This window comes from Anneissia japonica, unplaced genomic scaffold (assembly GCF_011630105.1).
Source record: "Anneissia japonica isolate Jap-2015-1 unplaced genomic scaffold, ASM1163010v1 scaffold9668_len1562885_cov226, whole genome shotgun sequence".
NCBI classification, from domain to species: Eukaryota; Metazoa; Echinodermata; class Crinoidea; order Comatulida; family Comatulidae; genus Anneissia; species Anneissia japonica.
The window spans coordinates 1,311,593-1,328,682 of NW_022711326.1; the positions used below are offsets into that span (position 1 = coordinate 1,311,593).

At 34.9% G+C, this 17,090-nt stretch overlaps 2 protein-coding genes across 2 annotated transcripts in view; both read left to right on the forward strand.

The window, feature by feature from the left end:
- LOC117107372 (adenosine receptor A3-like) overlaps positions 1-164 on the forward strand; it is a 7,767-nt gene extending 7,603 nt beyond the window's left edge. Inside the window, exon 4 of the mRNA XM_033249031.1 lies at positions 116-164. Coding sequence (XP_033104922.1) covers positions 116-164 — 49 coding nt within the window. The remainder of the gene's footprint in view (positions 1-115) is intronic.
- Positions 165-10,369: 10,205 nt separating this feature from the next.
- On the forward strand, positions 10,370-12,631 carry LOC117107419 (insulinoma-associated protein 1a-like). The gene has a single exon (XM_033249098.1). The coding sequence runs from the start codon at positions 10,835-10,837 to the stop codon at positions 12,197-12,199; it is 1,365 nt and encodes a 454-aa protein (XP_033104989.1). The 5' UTR covers positions 10,370-10,834; the 3' UTR covers positions 12,200-12,631.
- The last annotated feature ends 4,459 nt before the right edge of the window (positions 12,632-17,090 follow it).

The window sequence follows — 17,090 nt, forward strand, 5'->3', positions numbered from 1 at the left end:
CCCAAAAGGGGGGGGGGGCCGGGGCCGGGCCCCCTAAATCCGCCCCTGAAGATTCCATTAGCTAATTCTGACTAATTAGGCCTCACCATTAACAAGCTTTACATCTCTCCAAGAGTTACACCATTCTACTGCCCAGAGATTACCCCACCCCTTTCTTTGGTTAACACATTAATATATGATCACACCTCAGTAGAATGGACTTACCAAAGAGTGCTACTTACTTTTAACTAATTAATATGCATATAGGCCTTAACTTTAGCTCATTAAGATTCATTTATAAATACGGGGACGTATCCAAGGGGGGGGGGAGTGGGAACTGCAGCTCCCCACCCCCTTTGTACACAGTTTAAAACTTTTAAAGCTTGTTCTTGAGCCAATACAAATTCTTTCCTGGGATCACTCAAAATGAATACTTCTAAAATACGTAAATATGCATCAGTCCCGGCATTAGTACACGTTATAGGCCTACATATAGGCCTAATAGGCTTACTACAGTTATTATAACACATACAGTAGGCCTAAGCGTGATTTTTAAAATCTTAAATCCATAAATCCCAGGCCAGTCTTTTAAGATACAGAAATGTGATGTTGTATGGTTCAGTTTGGTTTTTCATCCTTTTTAAAGCTTCTTTAAAGTTTTGTTTAATAGTCTACCTAGTAGTATTATTATTATTAATAATAATAATAATAATAATAATAATAATAATAATAATAATAATAATGATAATATTAATAATAATAACAATAATAATAACAACAATAATAATAACGATGATGATGATGGTGATAATTGATAATAATATTAATAATATTAAAAAGTGAAGAAATTGTGCTAAAGGCGAAAAAGAAAGTTGTGATTTGTTGATCACAATTATTATAGTATAGTTAAAGCTTAGTAAGCCATAGTTAGGCCAAAGTTGTCCTGAATATAAAGTAGATCCCTGATAAAAGATCATGAGAAATTTGTCGGCGCTTCATTTTGACTATATAATTGTGATTTGATGATGATGATGAATTTTACTATATAAAAGTGTCATTTACGGCCATCTAGGGGTACTATTTCCTTAAATTTTGTCGTCTCAGCCCCAACCATGGTGGGGCTGAGGTGGTTGTGGAAACGCAGTTTTAAAGTATATAAAGTACATACAATAGTCAAAGACAATGTTTTTCAACTTTGTTTCTATGGTATATCACCCATATTGATAAGGTGGTTGCCGAAAATCTCAGATCAAAGATCATGAGATTTTTTTTTGGCGCTTCATTTTGACTAATGGTGATGTGATGATGAATTTGACTAAAAGTGTCATTTCTGGCCATTTAAAGGCACTAGTTCCTCAAAAGTTCCCCCCTCATCCCCAACCATGGTGGGTCTGGGGTGGGTATCGGCTCACAAATTGCTCCCCCCCCCCATCATCAAAACAGATCTGCGCCCTTCCCTGGATAGGCCTATGGCATTTAACTCCATCGAGTCGCCACCTGACTCAGAGTACCTAGGGCATGTCTTAGTGACTGCTGAGGCGATGGTGCATAAATTTGTTTTTAGGGTGTGATATGGGTTTTTATGCCCTTTTTTGTGATTATGTTTTTTAATTAATTAAAATTATCCATTATTTAATGGAAAAAAAGAAACCATGGGGCTGAGGTGGGCATGGTTTCTCAGTCTATGAAAGTCCCTCCCTGGGTCGCCTCTCTTTCGAATTTCTGGATCCGACACTTTTGATTTGTTTGATTTGTTATGTAACTATTGTTAGGCTTATTAGTATCAGTTATGATGCGTTTATTGCAATTTTAAAACAGTCCTAAAAACGTTCGGAGTGCGCTACATCACAGGGGGATTCACCCCCGCAGGACGGCTCGCATAACGGCTACGACCCTTTCAAAATCCTGGCTTCGTCCCTGCTTGGATGCAGTGCACAATTATTAACACAATTAACTTATGCATATTCATTGTTTACCAGTCCGTAACAAAGAATACATCACTTTGCATTAACAGGGTGTTCGCAATATACACAACAACTTTTCCTGCATTTACTTCTTTACTTAAATTTGACATAATTTCAAATAATAAAAATCCTGTCTTCTTTTAATTCTAAACTAATAACACAAGATAGCGTAGGTCGAAAAAAAAAACATTCACTGCAGTATCTGACACTTTTGTTGCTGTTAAAGTGTGACTAAGTTATTGCAATACTTAAAGTGTATAAAGCAAAGTCGAAGAAATTAGTAGCTAAGTTTTGTATATTATATATAACATATGTATGGCATTGGCACTACGTTTGTTTACTACGGTACCGTATATTAGGTGTTAATTCATTAAAACAAACTCGTGATCTATCATTCATTCATTCATTCACTCATTCATTCATTTGCTTTGACAATAAAACCGGGCACTAACTAAAATAATTGGATGTGCGACGGTTGTACGCCGAATTCAACTCCGCGCCCTGTGAGCGCTAAGCCGGGCACTCACTGCGTCGTACGACGGTCGTCGATACGACCGCAGGCCGAAGAATCTAACTTCGTTCCCTTTGAGCGCTAGACGACGCGACGCCGTCTGATGATTCTCGGTGGCAGTCTGCGGCGGACCGTCATTAAAAACGATCCGTTACGCCAGCGTCGTGGCGTAGCGTTCTTTATAGAATCGAGTCGGGATGACCGTCAGGCACAGTGAGTGCCCGGCTTTAGACAACGCGACGCCCTCTACTGATTGTCGGTGGCAATCTGAATAGATCGTCATTAAAAACGTTAAAATCCGTTGCGCGTTGCGTTCTGAGAATCGCGTCGGCCGACCAGGGGTGGCGCCAGGATTTGCCCAACAGGAGGTCCGATGTCCCCGACGGGGTCGGGGGCCCATGTCCCGACAAAAAAAGGTTGCGTGGTCGGGCGTCGCCCAAAATCACTCGAAAGTGTCCTATGGCGGCAAAGCCCCGAAAAATATGACAATTTAAGGGTTTAGAAGGCTTTACTTCTTTAATCGATTTCAGAGTGATAATAGGCCTATGTAGAAAATTACGAAAATACAATTACATTTTTTTCTCCCAGACGAATTGCGGTTTTCCCCCCACCCGCCACCTAAACGGTGCCACCCCGCTGGTGCAACCCCTGCGGCCGACGACCTTCCACAAGTGCCCGGCATTATAAGGACAAATATATACTTAGGATACTTGCTTAGCAATGCACATGGAATAGACATAGGCCTATAGCGCTTTTGCTTTTCTTACTCGAACAACTATCAATGGGGGAAAGTTCATGTAAGTCTGGTTAATGTAGCAATTTAACTTAGGCCTACCAATCAATTGATGGGTTATTCTGTCGATCGATCGATCGATCGGTCAATCAATCAATCAAGCAAGCAATCAACCAATTAATCAATCAGTCACATTAATTGTACAAATGTAGTTCAGTCAATACATGAATCACTCAATCGATCAGTCAGTCAGCTAGCCAGTCAGTCAGCCAGCCAATCAATAAATTAGTCAATAAATAATCAATAGGCCTAAATATTTGAACCAATTAATTGAACAACCAAATAATAAATCAGAGTGTAACAGAATAAAGGTAGCTTAGTGGTTAAGATGATCGCCTTCAAATCCAGGGTTCCCAAATGACAATAAATTCTTATAAATTAAAGAACGTTTTTATGAATAAAAGCGAATCCACTCACAATGCTTTACAGTGGAACGGAGAGAACTATTTGTTTCTTTTCTGAGACAATGTTCTTTGAGTATTCATTAGCTCAGCATAAAAAATGAAATAAGCATCGAACGATTTAAATATTATTATTGAAAACCAAAAAGATATAAGCCTAAGTAAAGCAAATTCTATATGTACGTATACCGAGGAGGAAGTAAGTATACCACTATGAGCAGGAGCAAAGGGAGACATCATTATGGTTTTATTAATTGGATACAATTATTTAGAAGTCATTGTCACGAGGTTCTTTGTTATGATGACGAAATTTAAGAAAGACATCTAACTGGAGGCATATCCTCTGCGCAAATCCTAATAGAGGATATAGGTATGTTCTACCATGGAGGTATAAAAATAGACCGATGCCAAACGGTCGTACTTCGAGATAAATAGAATACGCCTCTTAGTGGTATTTTCAAAAATCTAGGTGGACTAATCTTAAAATATGTAGGCCTACTTGAAAGTCACTCTTTTAGACAGTTTGTGTTAGCTTAATTCATTTATTTATTAGACATTAAGATGTCATGTGACCCCAAAACAATAATCACCGTGACAAAGACTGCGGCCCGAGGGTAACATATACTTAACGCACTAACTCCATCTCAGCAGCATTACAGCACTTAGGCAGACTTTCTTTGTAATAAACTCACGGATAGAGGTGATAATTAGTCGTCAACAAGTAAACAAAAAGTAATGAATGTGGCACACGACAGCAGCAGTGCATTGTGGTTTATCGGCTCGTGCCTCTGCATTGTCACAATCCACAGGATTCCAGACAAAGAACTTAAGTGTCCTTACATCTATGCCTCATCTCGCATTATACATTTTCTACGCTTTTGTGTATAAAAATGAAGGCTTTTTTTTTTAAAGCAGACACGAGAGCTGATTATCCGTCAATGACTTTTTCAAGGCAATAATAAAATTAGAAAACGCCACTCAAGACGCGTCAGTAGGTAATGCAGTGCGCATCCGAAGGTTTCTGTAACAGAATGTAACTTTAATTTATAATGTATGTTCTAAGTAATACAATTTCCTGTATCCATGGACGCGTCGATTAATATCGAATAAAACTTGTAGATTGAAAGATACAGACGGAACGCGTTATCAGATCGGCTCGTTCGTGGACACTAATTGAAAAATCTTTCGAGAGTCCTTCTGACACTATGTTTTTGGGACTAATAATGATATCAATGTAAATATCATTTAATAGAATATAACAAACTCGTGTTTGATATTATGCAAACGCCTGCATTTTGGTGAATGTACTTATGCGAATTGGGGACTGACCTAGAAAATTGTGAAGCTATGTCTGCTAACAATATGAATGGCTAATTATATCTTAGAGGCCTACATATTGGACATTGATTAGACACACAATACACATTGATAGACTATTACAATATATTCAATGTCATCAAGAATCAGAATAGCACAAATAAATCTCCATTAAGCCATCATAACCAGAATATATGCAGAGAAAACTCTAACGGAGATAAAAAAGAATTTTTTTGGCCGCTTTGTTTTATAAGATCGCATGTTAAAATGCCAGTCTCGTTTGATCACGTTGAGAGTACGAACCACCGCACCGCTTCCACATCTCCATTGACATAATGTTCTTATTTGTTTGATGCCGTTATGGCATGTATAGGTCTAGGCATTATATCAAGTAAAGCTGAGTTTCCATAAAATAGCTACTCTTCGGTAGTATAAGAGTGCTTCTGTTAGGTACAAACTTGATAGCGTATTTCGTTAGTTACTGTATAGTAAAGTTACTGTTTATTCGTTGCAAAATTTATATAAAACATATAGGCCTAATTTAACTCCTTTATGCTCTTTTTGTACAAACAACGGAAATATTTAATGGTATTCAGTAACATTATAAGCATTAGTTGATGACGTTTAGTAAATTCGACAGAGAATTAGTTGGGGATTTAGATTCGTCACCGACACGAGTCGGGAAGGTTCGAAACTGGTTCAACTTTGCAGATTTGCGACGAATTGGAGGCATTTTCGATTGCGTCGGAAAGAGCTACGCAGGGGATGTGCGATTGCTGTGGCGCCGAACATTGTAGCGATTTGATGGAAGCCAAACTTAACGAGTGCGTTGTTTATTAGTAGGCCTAATACATTACAATTTAACAGAAAAATTTTTAAACAATTGTTACTGGCAAAAATTTTATAACTAATTATTATATTTAACTCTTCATGATGAATTTCATCCGGGGATCCTGTCTTGCCGTTTAAAATGCTAAGTGAGCGTATGGTTTTGATCTCGGTTTGCGTCGAGTACCCACATACATACATGTAATATAATTTTGCAATTGTTTGATATGTTTACTTCTTTTATTTTTATATTGTATTTCTTTTTATGTATTGTTTTTATTTATTGAGGGCCCCAAAGATCAAGGTAATATATAGCATGCCCCCTAACATATAGGCCTACACATAATATTTCGATTTAATTCAGAGTACAACTTTTTTTAATTTTTTATTTAAAACATCTTTATACAGGATAACATTTCAGAATAAAATGTTTTTCAGATGGTCCTGTATTTGACCAAATAAATAATTGATTTAAAAAGAGATAAAAAAAGAGACTTAAGAAAAATGAAAAGTCTACAATCAATTTTCGAAATACCTGTACACAAAAAAAAAATTACCAATCAAAACAGTTAAATACAGAGCAAGGCCTACCTAAGAATTAAAATATATCCATCCATAAAAAAAAAAGCTTTTATTGTGATTTAAAACTATTTATATTAGTTGATTCTTGAATAAAAAATGGTATATTGTTCCAGACTTTAGCTCCATTTGTTTTAAGGTAACTTTCCATAGCGCTGCAGTTTGGAACTGGTGGTATAACATTTGTGAGTTAGACCTTCTGGTTGAGTATCGATGTCGATGAACGTCCATTCGTTACATAGGCCTAATCGTAGTGGGGCCAAACCATGTATACATTTAAACATCAAACAAGCCAAAACTAAATAACGTCTTTCGTCAAGTAATTTCCAGTTTAATTGTTAGATTAAAGATTGACCACGATAGTTTTTATATTCAAAATTATATATTTAACCAATCTAAGACTTCACAAAAAAAATTATTTAATCTGCTGTAAAAATGTATGTCTAGCAAATCGTTACTATAAATTAATAATTCTTGTTTTAAAGGGCTTAAAATATTGTGTTGTCGATTTTAATTTTAATAGGCCTAATGCTTAACGCAATAAGGCTTAACATTAGCATTGCACTCATCGCATTTTAATTCGACCCTGTAAATATTGTTAACACAAAGAATTAAGTATATGAAACCATGGTAACAAGTTAAAGGCATCTGTGGGAATTTGAGATTTGAATGATGCAATCCCGAGAGCAAATCAACTAATACTCCGCCTCACATGCCTAAAACAAGGCATCCGACCAATTCCAGTTAAATGCATTGTTGAGGATTTAATATCAAATAATAATAATAATTATGAAGCTACGATATTTAGCAGCCAGCTGCACGCTAACGCTCCGTATGCCGTGGCTTTAATCAAAGTTTACTTAAACTCTTTTAGAGTTTGCTCGATAAGAATTCTGAGCGACGAGCCATGAACAGATCTTTTGTTCTTAAAACAAAATTGCATGGGAGTGTTTTGTATATCTTAATCGACACATCACAAAATCCAGTTAATGAATTCTCGTCCGCTATAGTTTCTGCCCATCCTAGCGTACCTACGCACGCCTATCAATGGTATTTCTAGCCGAGACTTGACGTGCTACCGTTCGCGATTGTCTCACCCGGGGTCTATGAACCAGCTGTTAGACCGACGATACTTTATGAATGTGGTCAATTCTTTGTCCACAATTGTTAGAACATACATTTGTTAGGTTTCTCTTGGCCTAACTATGTCATTGTGTCTATAAACCAGAACGTACCTTTGTCAAGAGGTGATGTTTTGTGTTTGTTTCGTCATTTCGTAAGCCCTGTCTTTCGGGTACTCACCATCACTTACAATTTGCTCACTTTTATCCTGCCTCCAGCTGCTCCTTGAGGTAAAGGCAAATAAAGGAGTTGAAGAATGAAACATGGAGTGTTGATAACGGGAGATTGTCATGTGATATGCTGATTTGAATGGCACTTGAGAGGAACCTGTACATTTCTTTGTTGATAAAAATCCTATATAAATAACTATATCAACGTTTAACCAAAATATTTTTATAACTAAAATCAGAACAAACTGCACATTTAATTATATAAATTAAAGCACTGATAATATTTGGCTATGATTATTATTATCATTTCATTATTATTAATTCAGCCTATAGTTGTTTTATTATTAATATTACATAATTATTATAGTAATTGTTAATTATATGAAAATTATTATCATTATTACGGTATCTTATATTATTTTTATCTTATATTATTTTTTATTCAAATCATTATTATTAATACTATTATTGCTATAATTATAATATTATTCATAAACAAAAATTGAAGAGCAGCCTGTCTGTGTTAATGAAAATAAAAAGCGATTCAATCATATTAATATGCTCTGTTTGGACGTTGGTATTAGTTATTAATAATCATATAAAACCCTATTTGATATTCATTACTATCACGTCGCTGTGTTTCGTGTTAAAAAAAGGATTCTTACAAAATGCGGCGTTAGCGGAGGTGGGTAATATACGCCACGAATCGAGTAAGATAACTTATATTATATTTTATACATTTTAACAGGTCGGATGAATGTGAATGCGGTCATGCTGAAATTAATTATGATGTTCAAATGTTGAAATGCACACCACTGAAAGTATAGTATAGTAAACAAAAGAAAGGTAAATACAGTGTTTGTATATAGGACATAATAATACATTGTGTAGCATGGCTTTCAACGAATGTAGTCCTATAAAATAAATGAATAAAGAAATTGTGTAATAAAATGCCTCTGATGAGTTATATATAATTTAACAGTGTTAACGACTATCTTGATTTATATATATATATATAATATATATGTATATATGCTGTCTCTTATATATATATATATATATATATATATGTATGTATTGCCTTGGTTTGGCTCTGTAATCATTAGTGGTAGTGGGACTGGTTTGGGCCCTTCCTAAGCTGGTCAAACGTTTCTTTTGGGTCTATACCCCAGCTGCACTGATGAGTCCTGGAAGGCCGAATCGGATCCGTCTGCAGATATTGGGATTCCTTCCAGTGGATACTTAGTTGTTTATTTTGTCATTCTGATCGGATTTTCTCTACTGTTCCGTTTTAATTATATATATATATATATATATATATATTTTGTACTGCATAGAGCAGTGGCGGATTTAGAGGATGGCGTAAGGGGCGTACGCCCCCTCTATATTTTTTGCTAAAAATAATTGGTTTTTGTAAAACTTATCAGAAAGTTACCAAGCAAAAAATAGTGAAAATCAGATACAACTGAATTTCATGAAGGTGAGAGAGGTTTAGGAAGATACGCCCCTTGCACCCCTAACAGGGCTCTTCCCTGAGACTCCCATTATTTCGCACATTCACGCCCCTCTTTCTTACCGGGCTGGATCCGCCCCTGTAGAGGTTTTAGTTATTTTGAGAGATTTTTTTTAATTGTGGATATGCAATTAATAAGTTTTATTTGTGCTGTTGTTTGACCAAAAGACAAAATAAATCAATTCGAATAGATCAAGAGGTCTTTGAGTTCAGATCAGCACATGATATATATTATAAAGTTGTCTCATTAATTATAAAGTGTTGTAAAATTGCTATAAAATTAATGAAGTGCTCGTGAAGTAATCAAAATAATAACGATTTCTTAAAAAGATATCGCTTATATAAGGTCAACATGTACCATTTGGACGTTCGAATGTTTGCACAACTCGCGCGAAGCTACGCGAACTGCATTGGATTCTTATTGTTCTGACTCTATGATTACAATCGGTAACGAATTTATTACAGTCGGTAACGAATTTATTACAGTCGGTAACGAATTTATTACAGTCATAGTAATTTTTTTATATTCATATTTATTTTATCACAAAATTCAAGTTTTTCAGTTTAAAAAAAATCTGAATATTTTTCACTAATAATTATGGTTTACATATTTCATTAAAATGGATGGAAACTTTAGAAATATAAGCAAATTGATTCTTATTTTAATCAGCGCTGTGTTGCATTTGCGCATTCCTATGTTATTCCGCCTGTTGATTAAAAATTCTCTTGCAAGTAACGTTCACAGATTAATGAACCTTTTACCATGTTCGATCGAGAAATTTGATTAAATAATCTTTGTTAAGGCTAGCGTTAAAAACAAAAGCTGTGGTTTCTACTCAGTAAAGCTATCATTGATTACTCCATTTGCCTTTGTCCGCAGACCAAGTCGTGTGTCGTGTTCGCCAAAGCGCGTCATTAACCATCACTCCCATTGGTCGGTACTTAAGTAGGCGAGACTATACATTGCTTTCAACCAATAGGAGTTAATCGTATCTGTACTAATTTTTAGCTAAATACCCGTTCGAACGTAGCCACTTGTTCGTGTTCATCTTCTTTTAAATGAAAAAAAAATAATATATTAAGAGTTCATTTCTTCATATGTTTGAAATACCCGTTTCATATGAAAATTATTGGTTTCCAAAATACAGGCAGATATTGTTCAATTTACAAAACAATACCACCACAGAACAAACAAAGCCGGCACGCGGCTGGCTTCTATACACAAAAGCGTTTAGAGGAACAAAGGAGGCGGTACCAGCGTGCACGTTGATTGGTTGAGGCTGCATTTGAATATTGTTTAAATACCCTGGGTTTTAAATCTTGCTCGGAAGTTTTTGCTGACACTCCCCCTCATGATTCAGTGGAGACGGTTATACGTCTTAAAGATTCTCATTTCTCTTGGAAACAGATGGTTGTGTTATGAAATAAGATAAACCTGTGAATTTCTGACTGCCATATGCCAGTGTGCTTCTTCTCGGAAAGATCGATGTGTCTAATGATCAACCTATAACAAAGAACTGATAGAAGTACCGTGCTTGATTTGATTTGCTGTCATTCCTATACGAATCATTCAGAACTATCTTCCGCCGCTGTTCTAGCTTGCTGCAGGTGGTAACAGCAGAATCTTGCATCTTATAGGACAAGTTGATCGTACAAAATGCCCAGAGGATTTCTTGTGAAACGCAATAAAAAGACATCGCTTGTGTCCTACCGATCGCGGTCATCGGATGACGAACACGACGACTTTTTATCGGAGAAAGTAGGTTTGTCGCAGCAACATTCGCCCTATAAGCCATTTCATTCTCCGGATTCCGGCTACGGCCAAAGTCCAATAACGATCCCAAGTGCTGAATATGGAGCGTTTGTATTTGAAACGGAATCGGTTCAGAGTATACCTAGCCCTACGCCATCGGTCCGATCACTACCATCACCAGTATCGTCAAGAAATTCCCCTGTTACTAATTTGCCGAGCCTAGCGTTATCTGCTGTGTCTGCACCATCGACACCTAAACAACAGGCAGCAACAAGTTTGCAGGGGAGTCCAGTTCAGTCGCTGAAAAGGCCGTTTACAGACACCATGGTCAAATCGCCACCAAAAGCAAAGAAGTCTAAGTACAAGGCGGCACGAAAGTTGAATTTTAGTGAGCAAAACAATTCACCTGTAAACGGGACGATTATTATGGCGGATGAGGACGTGCAAGATGATGCAAACCAAAATACCAAAGACGCTAAAAAGACCAGCAATGCAGGTGATATAGTCTGCCAGTTGTGCAGGGGGAGTTTTAATGATCCCCTATCGCTTGCTCAGCACAAATGTTCAAGAATTGTACATGTTGAATACCGGTGTCCCGAATGCGACAAGGTTTTTAATTGTCCCGCAAACTTAGCCTCACATCGGAGGTGGCACAAACCGAGACCCCAAACCGTCTCCCGTCAAACAAACTCATCGCATAGAATTCTACCAGCTGGCATGAAAACAAACTCAAAACTCTTACATATTGACGGAAACATGAGCCCGAGAAAGGCAACATCACCGTTGTCGGACACTACAAGTTTAAGCGACCGCAGTACTCCAAGCCCTAGATCGCCCGTCGAAGGTCCAGATGAGCGGACGTACGAATGCGAATTATGTGGGAAGAGGTTCCGTCGTCAGGGGTACTTACGAAAACACATGCAACAGCACGGCGAGTCGCATAATCATCCATGTCAGTATTGTGGCCGCGTTTTCGATAGCTTGACTTCCAGAGAAAAACATTTGCTCACGCACTTGTCATCACCCCAAGAAGTTGTCTGTAATATTTGCGGTGGTGTATTTTTTGATAAGTTAGCGTTACAACAGCACGCAAAAATGCACGAAACTCGAGATACGTACAACTGTAAGTATTGTATCAATTCGTTTCCGTCCCCCAATGGACTCACTCACCACTTGAACAAATGCCATTCTGTTGACAATCGAAACGTTCTCCTTCTACACGTTCCCCGTATGGGACAAGAAATCGAACGCAGTATGATTTCTGCATAAACATATTATATTAAAATGTAAAAAGAATAATTTTAATATATTATATACATTTTAATGTTTTTACACTTTTCCTATTTCCATACAATAATTATCACATAAGCCTTATCTAAATACTTCAGATATATTTGTAAGGAAACAACTTTTTAAAGACTCCTAAAGATAATGTTTTCTGATGGTGGTTGTAAAGATATTAAATCAAGTTTTGAGAAAAAGAGACACCGTCCCCAGTAGATTTATACTTCATTTACCATATTTAGGTTAATGCGAATTATCCCACTTTGATTGAACGTTTCCGCTTCTAAAACGATTTAGATACTTTAGGCCTCCTATTCTAATGTTCGAATATGAAAGATGTAAATACCGTATCAATTATATTAGCTGCGGGGGATTATTGGTACGGGAAAACTATTTCCGCGTACTGATATTGGGGGGGGGGGGGGGGGGGGGGAACGGGGGGGGGTGGTGGGGATACAGCCTGCTTTCATTGTATTTCATGTGCTTGTATATATTTTTTTATTTTTAAATGTTTTATAAGTCAATACGCTGTCTGTTGGGGTATATGGCGAAAACGTCATATGATAGTGCCAACAGACCATTGGTATACCTATATAGTGTCTTAAATATGTGTTCTATAATTAAGAAGAATATAATTTCTGTATTTTTGTAAAGATCTTAAAACATTATAATCTATGGTGTGGAATTCCAGTCACGTGATCTGTATTTCATAAAGAAAATTTTGCGTTAGCGAATGTTAATGGAACTAACGAGTTTCATTTCGGGGCTGCCTTCACACATTAATGCATGCAGTTAAAATAAAACATCCATTGCTTACTTCAATGATTTGCTATGATGTAGCGCAATTGTCACACGCGCGACTAATTGACTACGTCAACTGGTGAGACGGCCACTTTACGACTTGTTATTAGATGTTAGTTCATAATTGCCTTCTCTTATTAACCTGTCACCTGTCAATAATTAACAATGTATAATTGTCACTTGATAATTGTGACTGATGATACTGATTTTATTAGGGTGCCTTTAAAAACTTACGTGTCGATATTTGAAAGTAATATTACACAGTAATTACAGAACATTCATATTCGAACGGAGGTGAATTTTTACAGGTGGCGGTTGTTCCTAAAACAAAAGAAAGTAGGCCTAATCCACCATAAGTTAAACCTTCATGTTAAGAAATATATTAACAGTGCACACATACGATGCATGACCCTAATTCTGCCATTTTTCATCTCTTTTAAAAGACAATTTCTAAAAGTGCAATTATTTAGTAATAATTATTTATTAATTATAATTCAACATTAGTTTAACTATTATTATTATTTTTATTTGGGTTTTATCCCGAATAATTCATAATATTATTTGAATACGCAAATGTATATTTGCGCATGCGTGGTCGGGCACATAGCAATATGTAATGAGGACGCAGAGTCGCTTAATTTAATTTGACTATATATCCTTATTTAAAAAACATTCCTTAACATATAAGTCTATATTGATGACAATATTCAGTGCAACATTTTAATACTTTTCTAAGCTTTTATACAAGTGAATACTTGTTATGTTAGGCCTATAATTTGTTAATTATTTTATATTGTTACTTATTATGTTTTATGTGAATCTACCATATACAATATTTCACCATGAAAAACTTCAAAATGTAATTTTCAAGATGAAAGTTAACATTTTATTTATACAACTAAGATTTTCTATAGGCCTATTATTGATCATGTATTATTAATCTTTTGAAAGGGAATCTTAGAATTATAATATTTTAGCAGATCTGTGTTAAATTATGTTTTGTAGGCTTAGGCCTAGATAATAAGTAAGGTCAATTTAGCGTTCCTCATAATGAATAAAAGTAGGTATAACTAAGTATAGGCCTACGTATATTCAGTTTTCTGGGTTTTTTTTCTAATCAGGAATGTGTGTGAACTATTGAAAACCTACATCAAATCTTGCATCCGGCCAACTAAGGGTCGGTTGCAATGTCCAATCGAAATTGCCGTCTTATTAATACTCTGATCATGACAACTCATTAATTGTTTTTTTTTTCTATCGTTTTAGTTTTTTGTAAACTTGATAACTCTTTGTAAAAGTACAATGGAATCGAATGAGTTGAATCACAGAGTAATTATGTTTATTACTATATATAGAGGCCTTTGATCTAAATGATGAATAAAATATTGCCAGTTATTTGGAAATGTGTTTATTTTTTTCATGTGTATGGAATGTGTAACGATGTGACATAACAGTGTATGTAGATAGCTTATTTTGAAGTGTTGATTTGCTTGAGAGCCAAACACGAAGAAGATAGGCACAATAATGGTTTAACAAAAAATGAAACTAAAATGCTTAACACCGATTTGTGAGATAGTGGCCTAGATTTGGTAGTTGAGTAGTATAGTGTTTGTTTTCAAGTTAAATTTGTATGTTTATCATATGGCTACACATTTTATATAGGCCTATGCTTAATTTATATATTTTAGTAAATTATTACCTTACAATTAAAACTTACAAAAAAAATCCCTAATTTTCCTGGTAATCAATTCAAAGTTTTTCGGAGTAAGGGAAAACTATTTGTCTAAAGAGATCAAGAGGGGAAGGAGTGACTATCAATTACTTTGGCTGATAGTACATCTTACATAGAGGCATTGTTATTGTTATAATAACATTAATCACGATGATAATGATGATGATGATGATTTGTCTAAATAGATCAAGAGGGGAAGGAGTGGTTATCAATTACTTTGGCTGATAGTACATCTTACATAGAGGCATTGTTATTGTTATAATAACATTAATCATGATGATAATGATGATGATGATGATGATTTGTCTAAATAGATCAAGAAGGGAAGGAGTGGTTATCAATTACTTTGGCTGACAGTACATCTTACGTAGAGGCATTGTTATTGTTATAATAACATTAATCATGATGATAATGATGATGATGATGATTTGTCTAAATAGATCAAGAAGGGAAGGAGTGGTTATCAATTACTTTGGCTGACAGTACATCTTACGTAGAGGCATTGTTATTGTTATAATAACATTAATCATGATGATAATGATGATGATGATGACGACGACTACCGTACATCGACGACTATGATGATGGTCAGGATGAGAGTGATGATGATGACAATGATAAAAAAAACAACCCCAACAATAGCTAACAAGAAACAATAACTAAAACAACAATAGATATGGTTATTATAATTAATGTTATATTAATTATGAAATGATAATAAATATAATTCACATTCTAAGTAAAACATTATAATTATTAAATATCATTATATTATTAAATATCATTACTGTAATTAAAATACATGTTCGCATCATCATAATTTTTAATAATTTTATTTATGAAATAATAATAAATATAAATCACATTATAAGTAAAACATTATAATTATTAAATATCATTATATTATTAAATATCATTACTGTAATTATAATACATGTTCCCATCAAAATTTTTATTAAAATTTTAATATTGTTAAATGATATTTATAGCTTCTAGTTTACAAAAGAATAAAATTACAATATTTTATTGTCTCTATTTATCTCATATTTTATTAACAAATAAAATTCGTGTAATATATTATATGACTTTTCCTATTTTAATATGTGTTAATATCAACGTATTGTGCTTGTATTATTACCCAGTTATTTACTTTAATGATACCAGCAAACATCTTTAAAACGTATTGAATTGAAGGATTAATGATATCAACCAATCGGGGTTATTATATCAAAGTATACGCTTATGGTAAAACTGAGGATATAACTATTAAAGAGGACCATAATATAGTGTAGAATTCATGCTGAGGAAATCTGGTTGTACAGAGAATGTCAACTGATATCATCGGTTCCTTTTATATTCATTATAATCATTGAAACCATAAGCAGTGTCGAAACGGGTTTAATGTTTTCATGATAAAAGTTGCAGACTCGTCTCACTATGAGGCTTAATTTATAAACAAAATATCCACGGTTTCTGGGAGAGCAAGGGCACTAGGGTGTGACCGTCATTTCGGAAACTATTTTAGGAGGCCTAATAAAATTGGCAACTTTGAGAGACAAAAAGAAATCACAACATTGGCCTATACTTTGTTACACGTTACAGATTAAAATTGATTCCGCCTACTTTGAAGTGCGCATGCCAATATAGAGAGTTAGCCAAATTTGCATATTGGTACAATCGAATACGCTGCCCTTTCAAAATGATAATAAATATAATTCACATTATAAGTAAAACATTATAATTATTAAATATCATTATATTATTAAATATCATTACTGTAATTATAATACATGTTCGCACCATCATAATTTTATTAAAATTTTAATATTGTTAAATGATATTTATTGCTTCTAGTTTACAAAAGAATAAAATTACCATATTTAATGTCTCTATTTATCTCATATTTTATTAACAAATAAAAATCGGGGTTATTATATCAAAGTATACGCTTATGGTAAAACTGAGGATATAACTATTAAAGAGGACCATTATATAGTGTAGAATTCATGTCGAGGAAATCTGGTTGTACAGAGAATGTCAACTGATATCATCGGTTCCTTTTATATTCATTATAATCATTGAAATAAGCAGTGTCGAAACGGGTTTAATGTTTTCATGATAAAAGTTGCAGACTCGTCTCACTATGAGGCTTAATTTATAAACAAAATATCCACGGTTTCTGGGAGAGCAAGGGCACTAGGGTGTGACCGTCGTTTCGGAAACTATTTTAGGAGGCCTAATAAAATTGGCAACTTTGAGAGACAAAAATCAAACAGGGCATTTTTAGGCCTGTTCTTCACAAATATTCAAATGATATCAGTATAGAGCGTACACTGATACTGT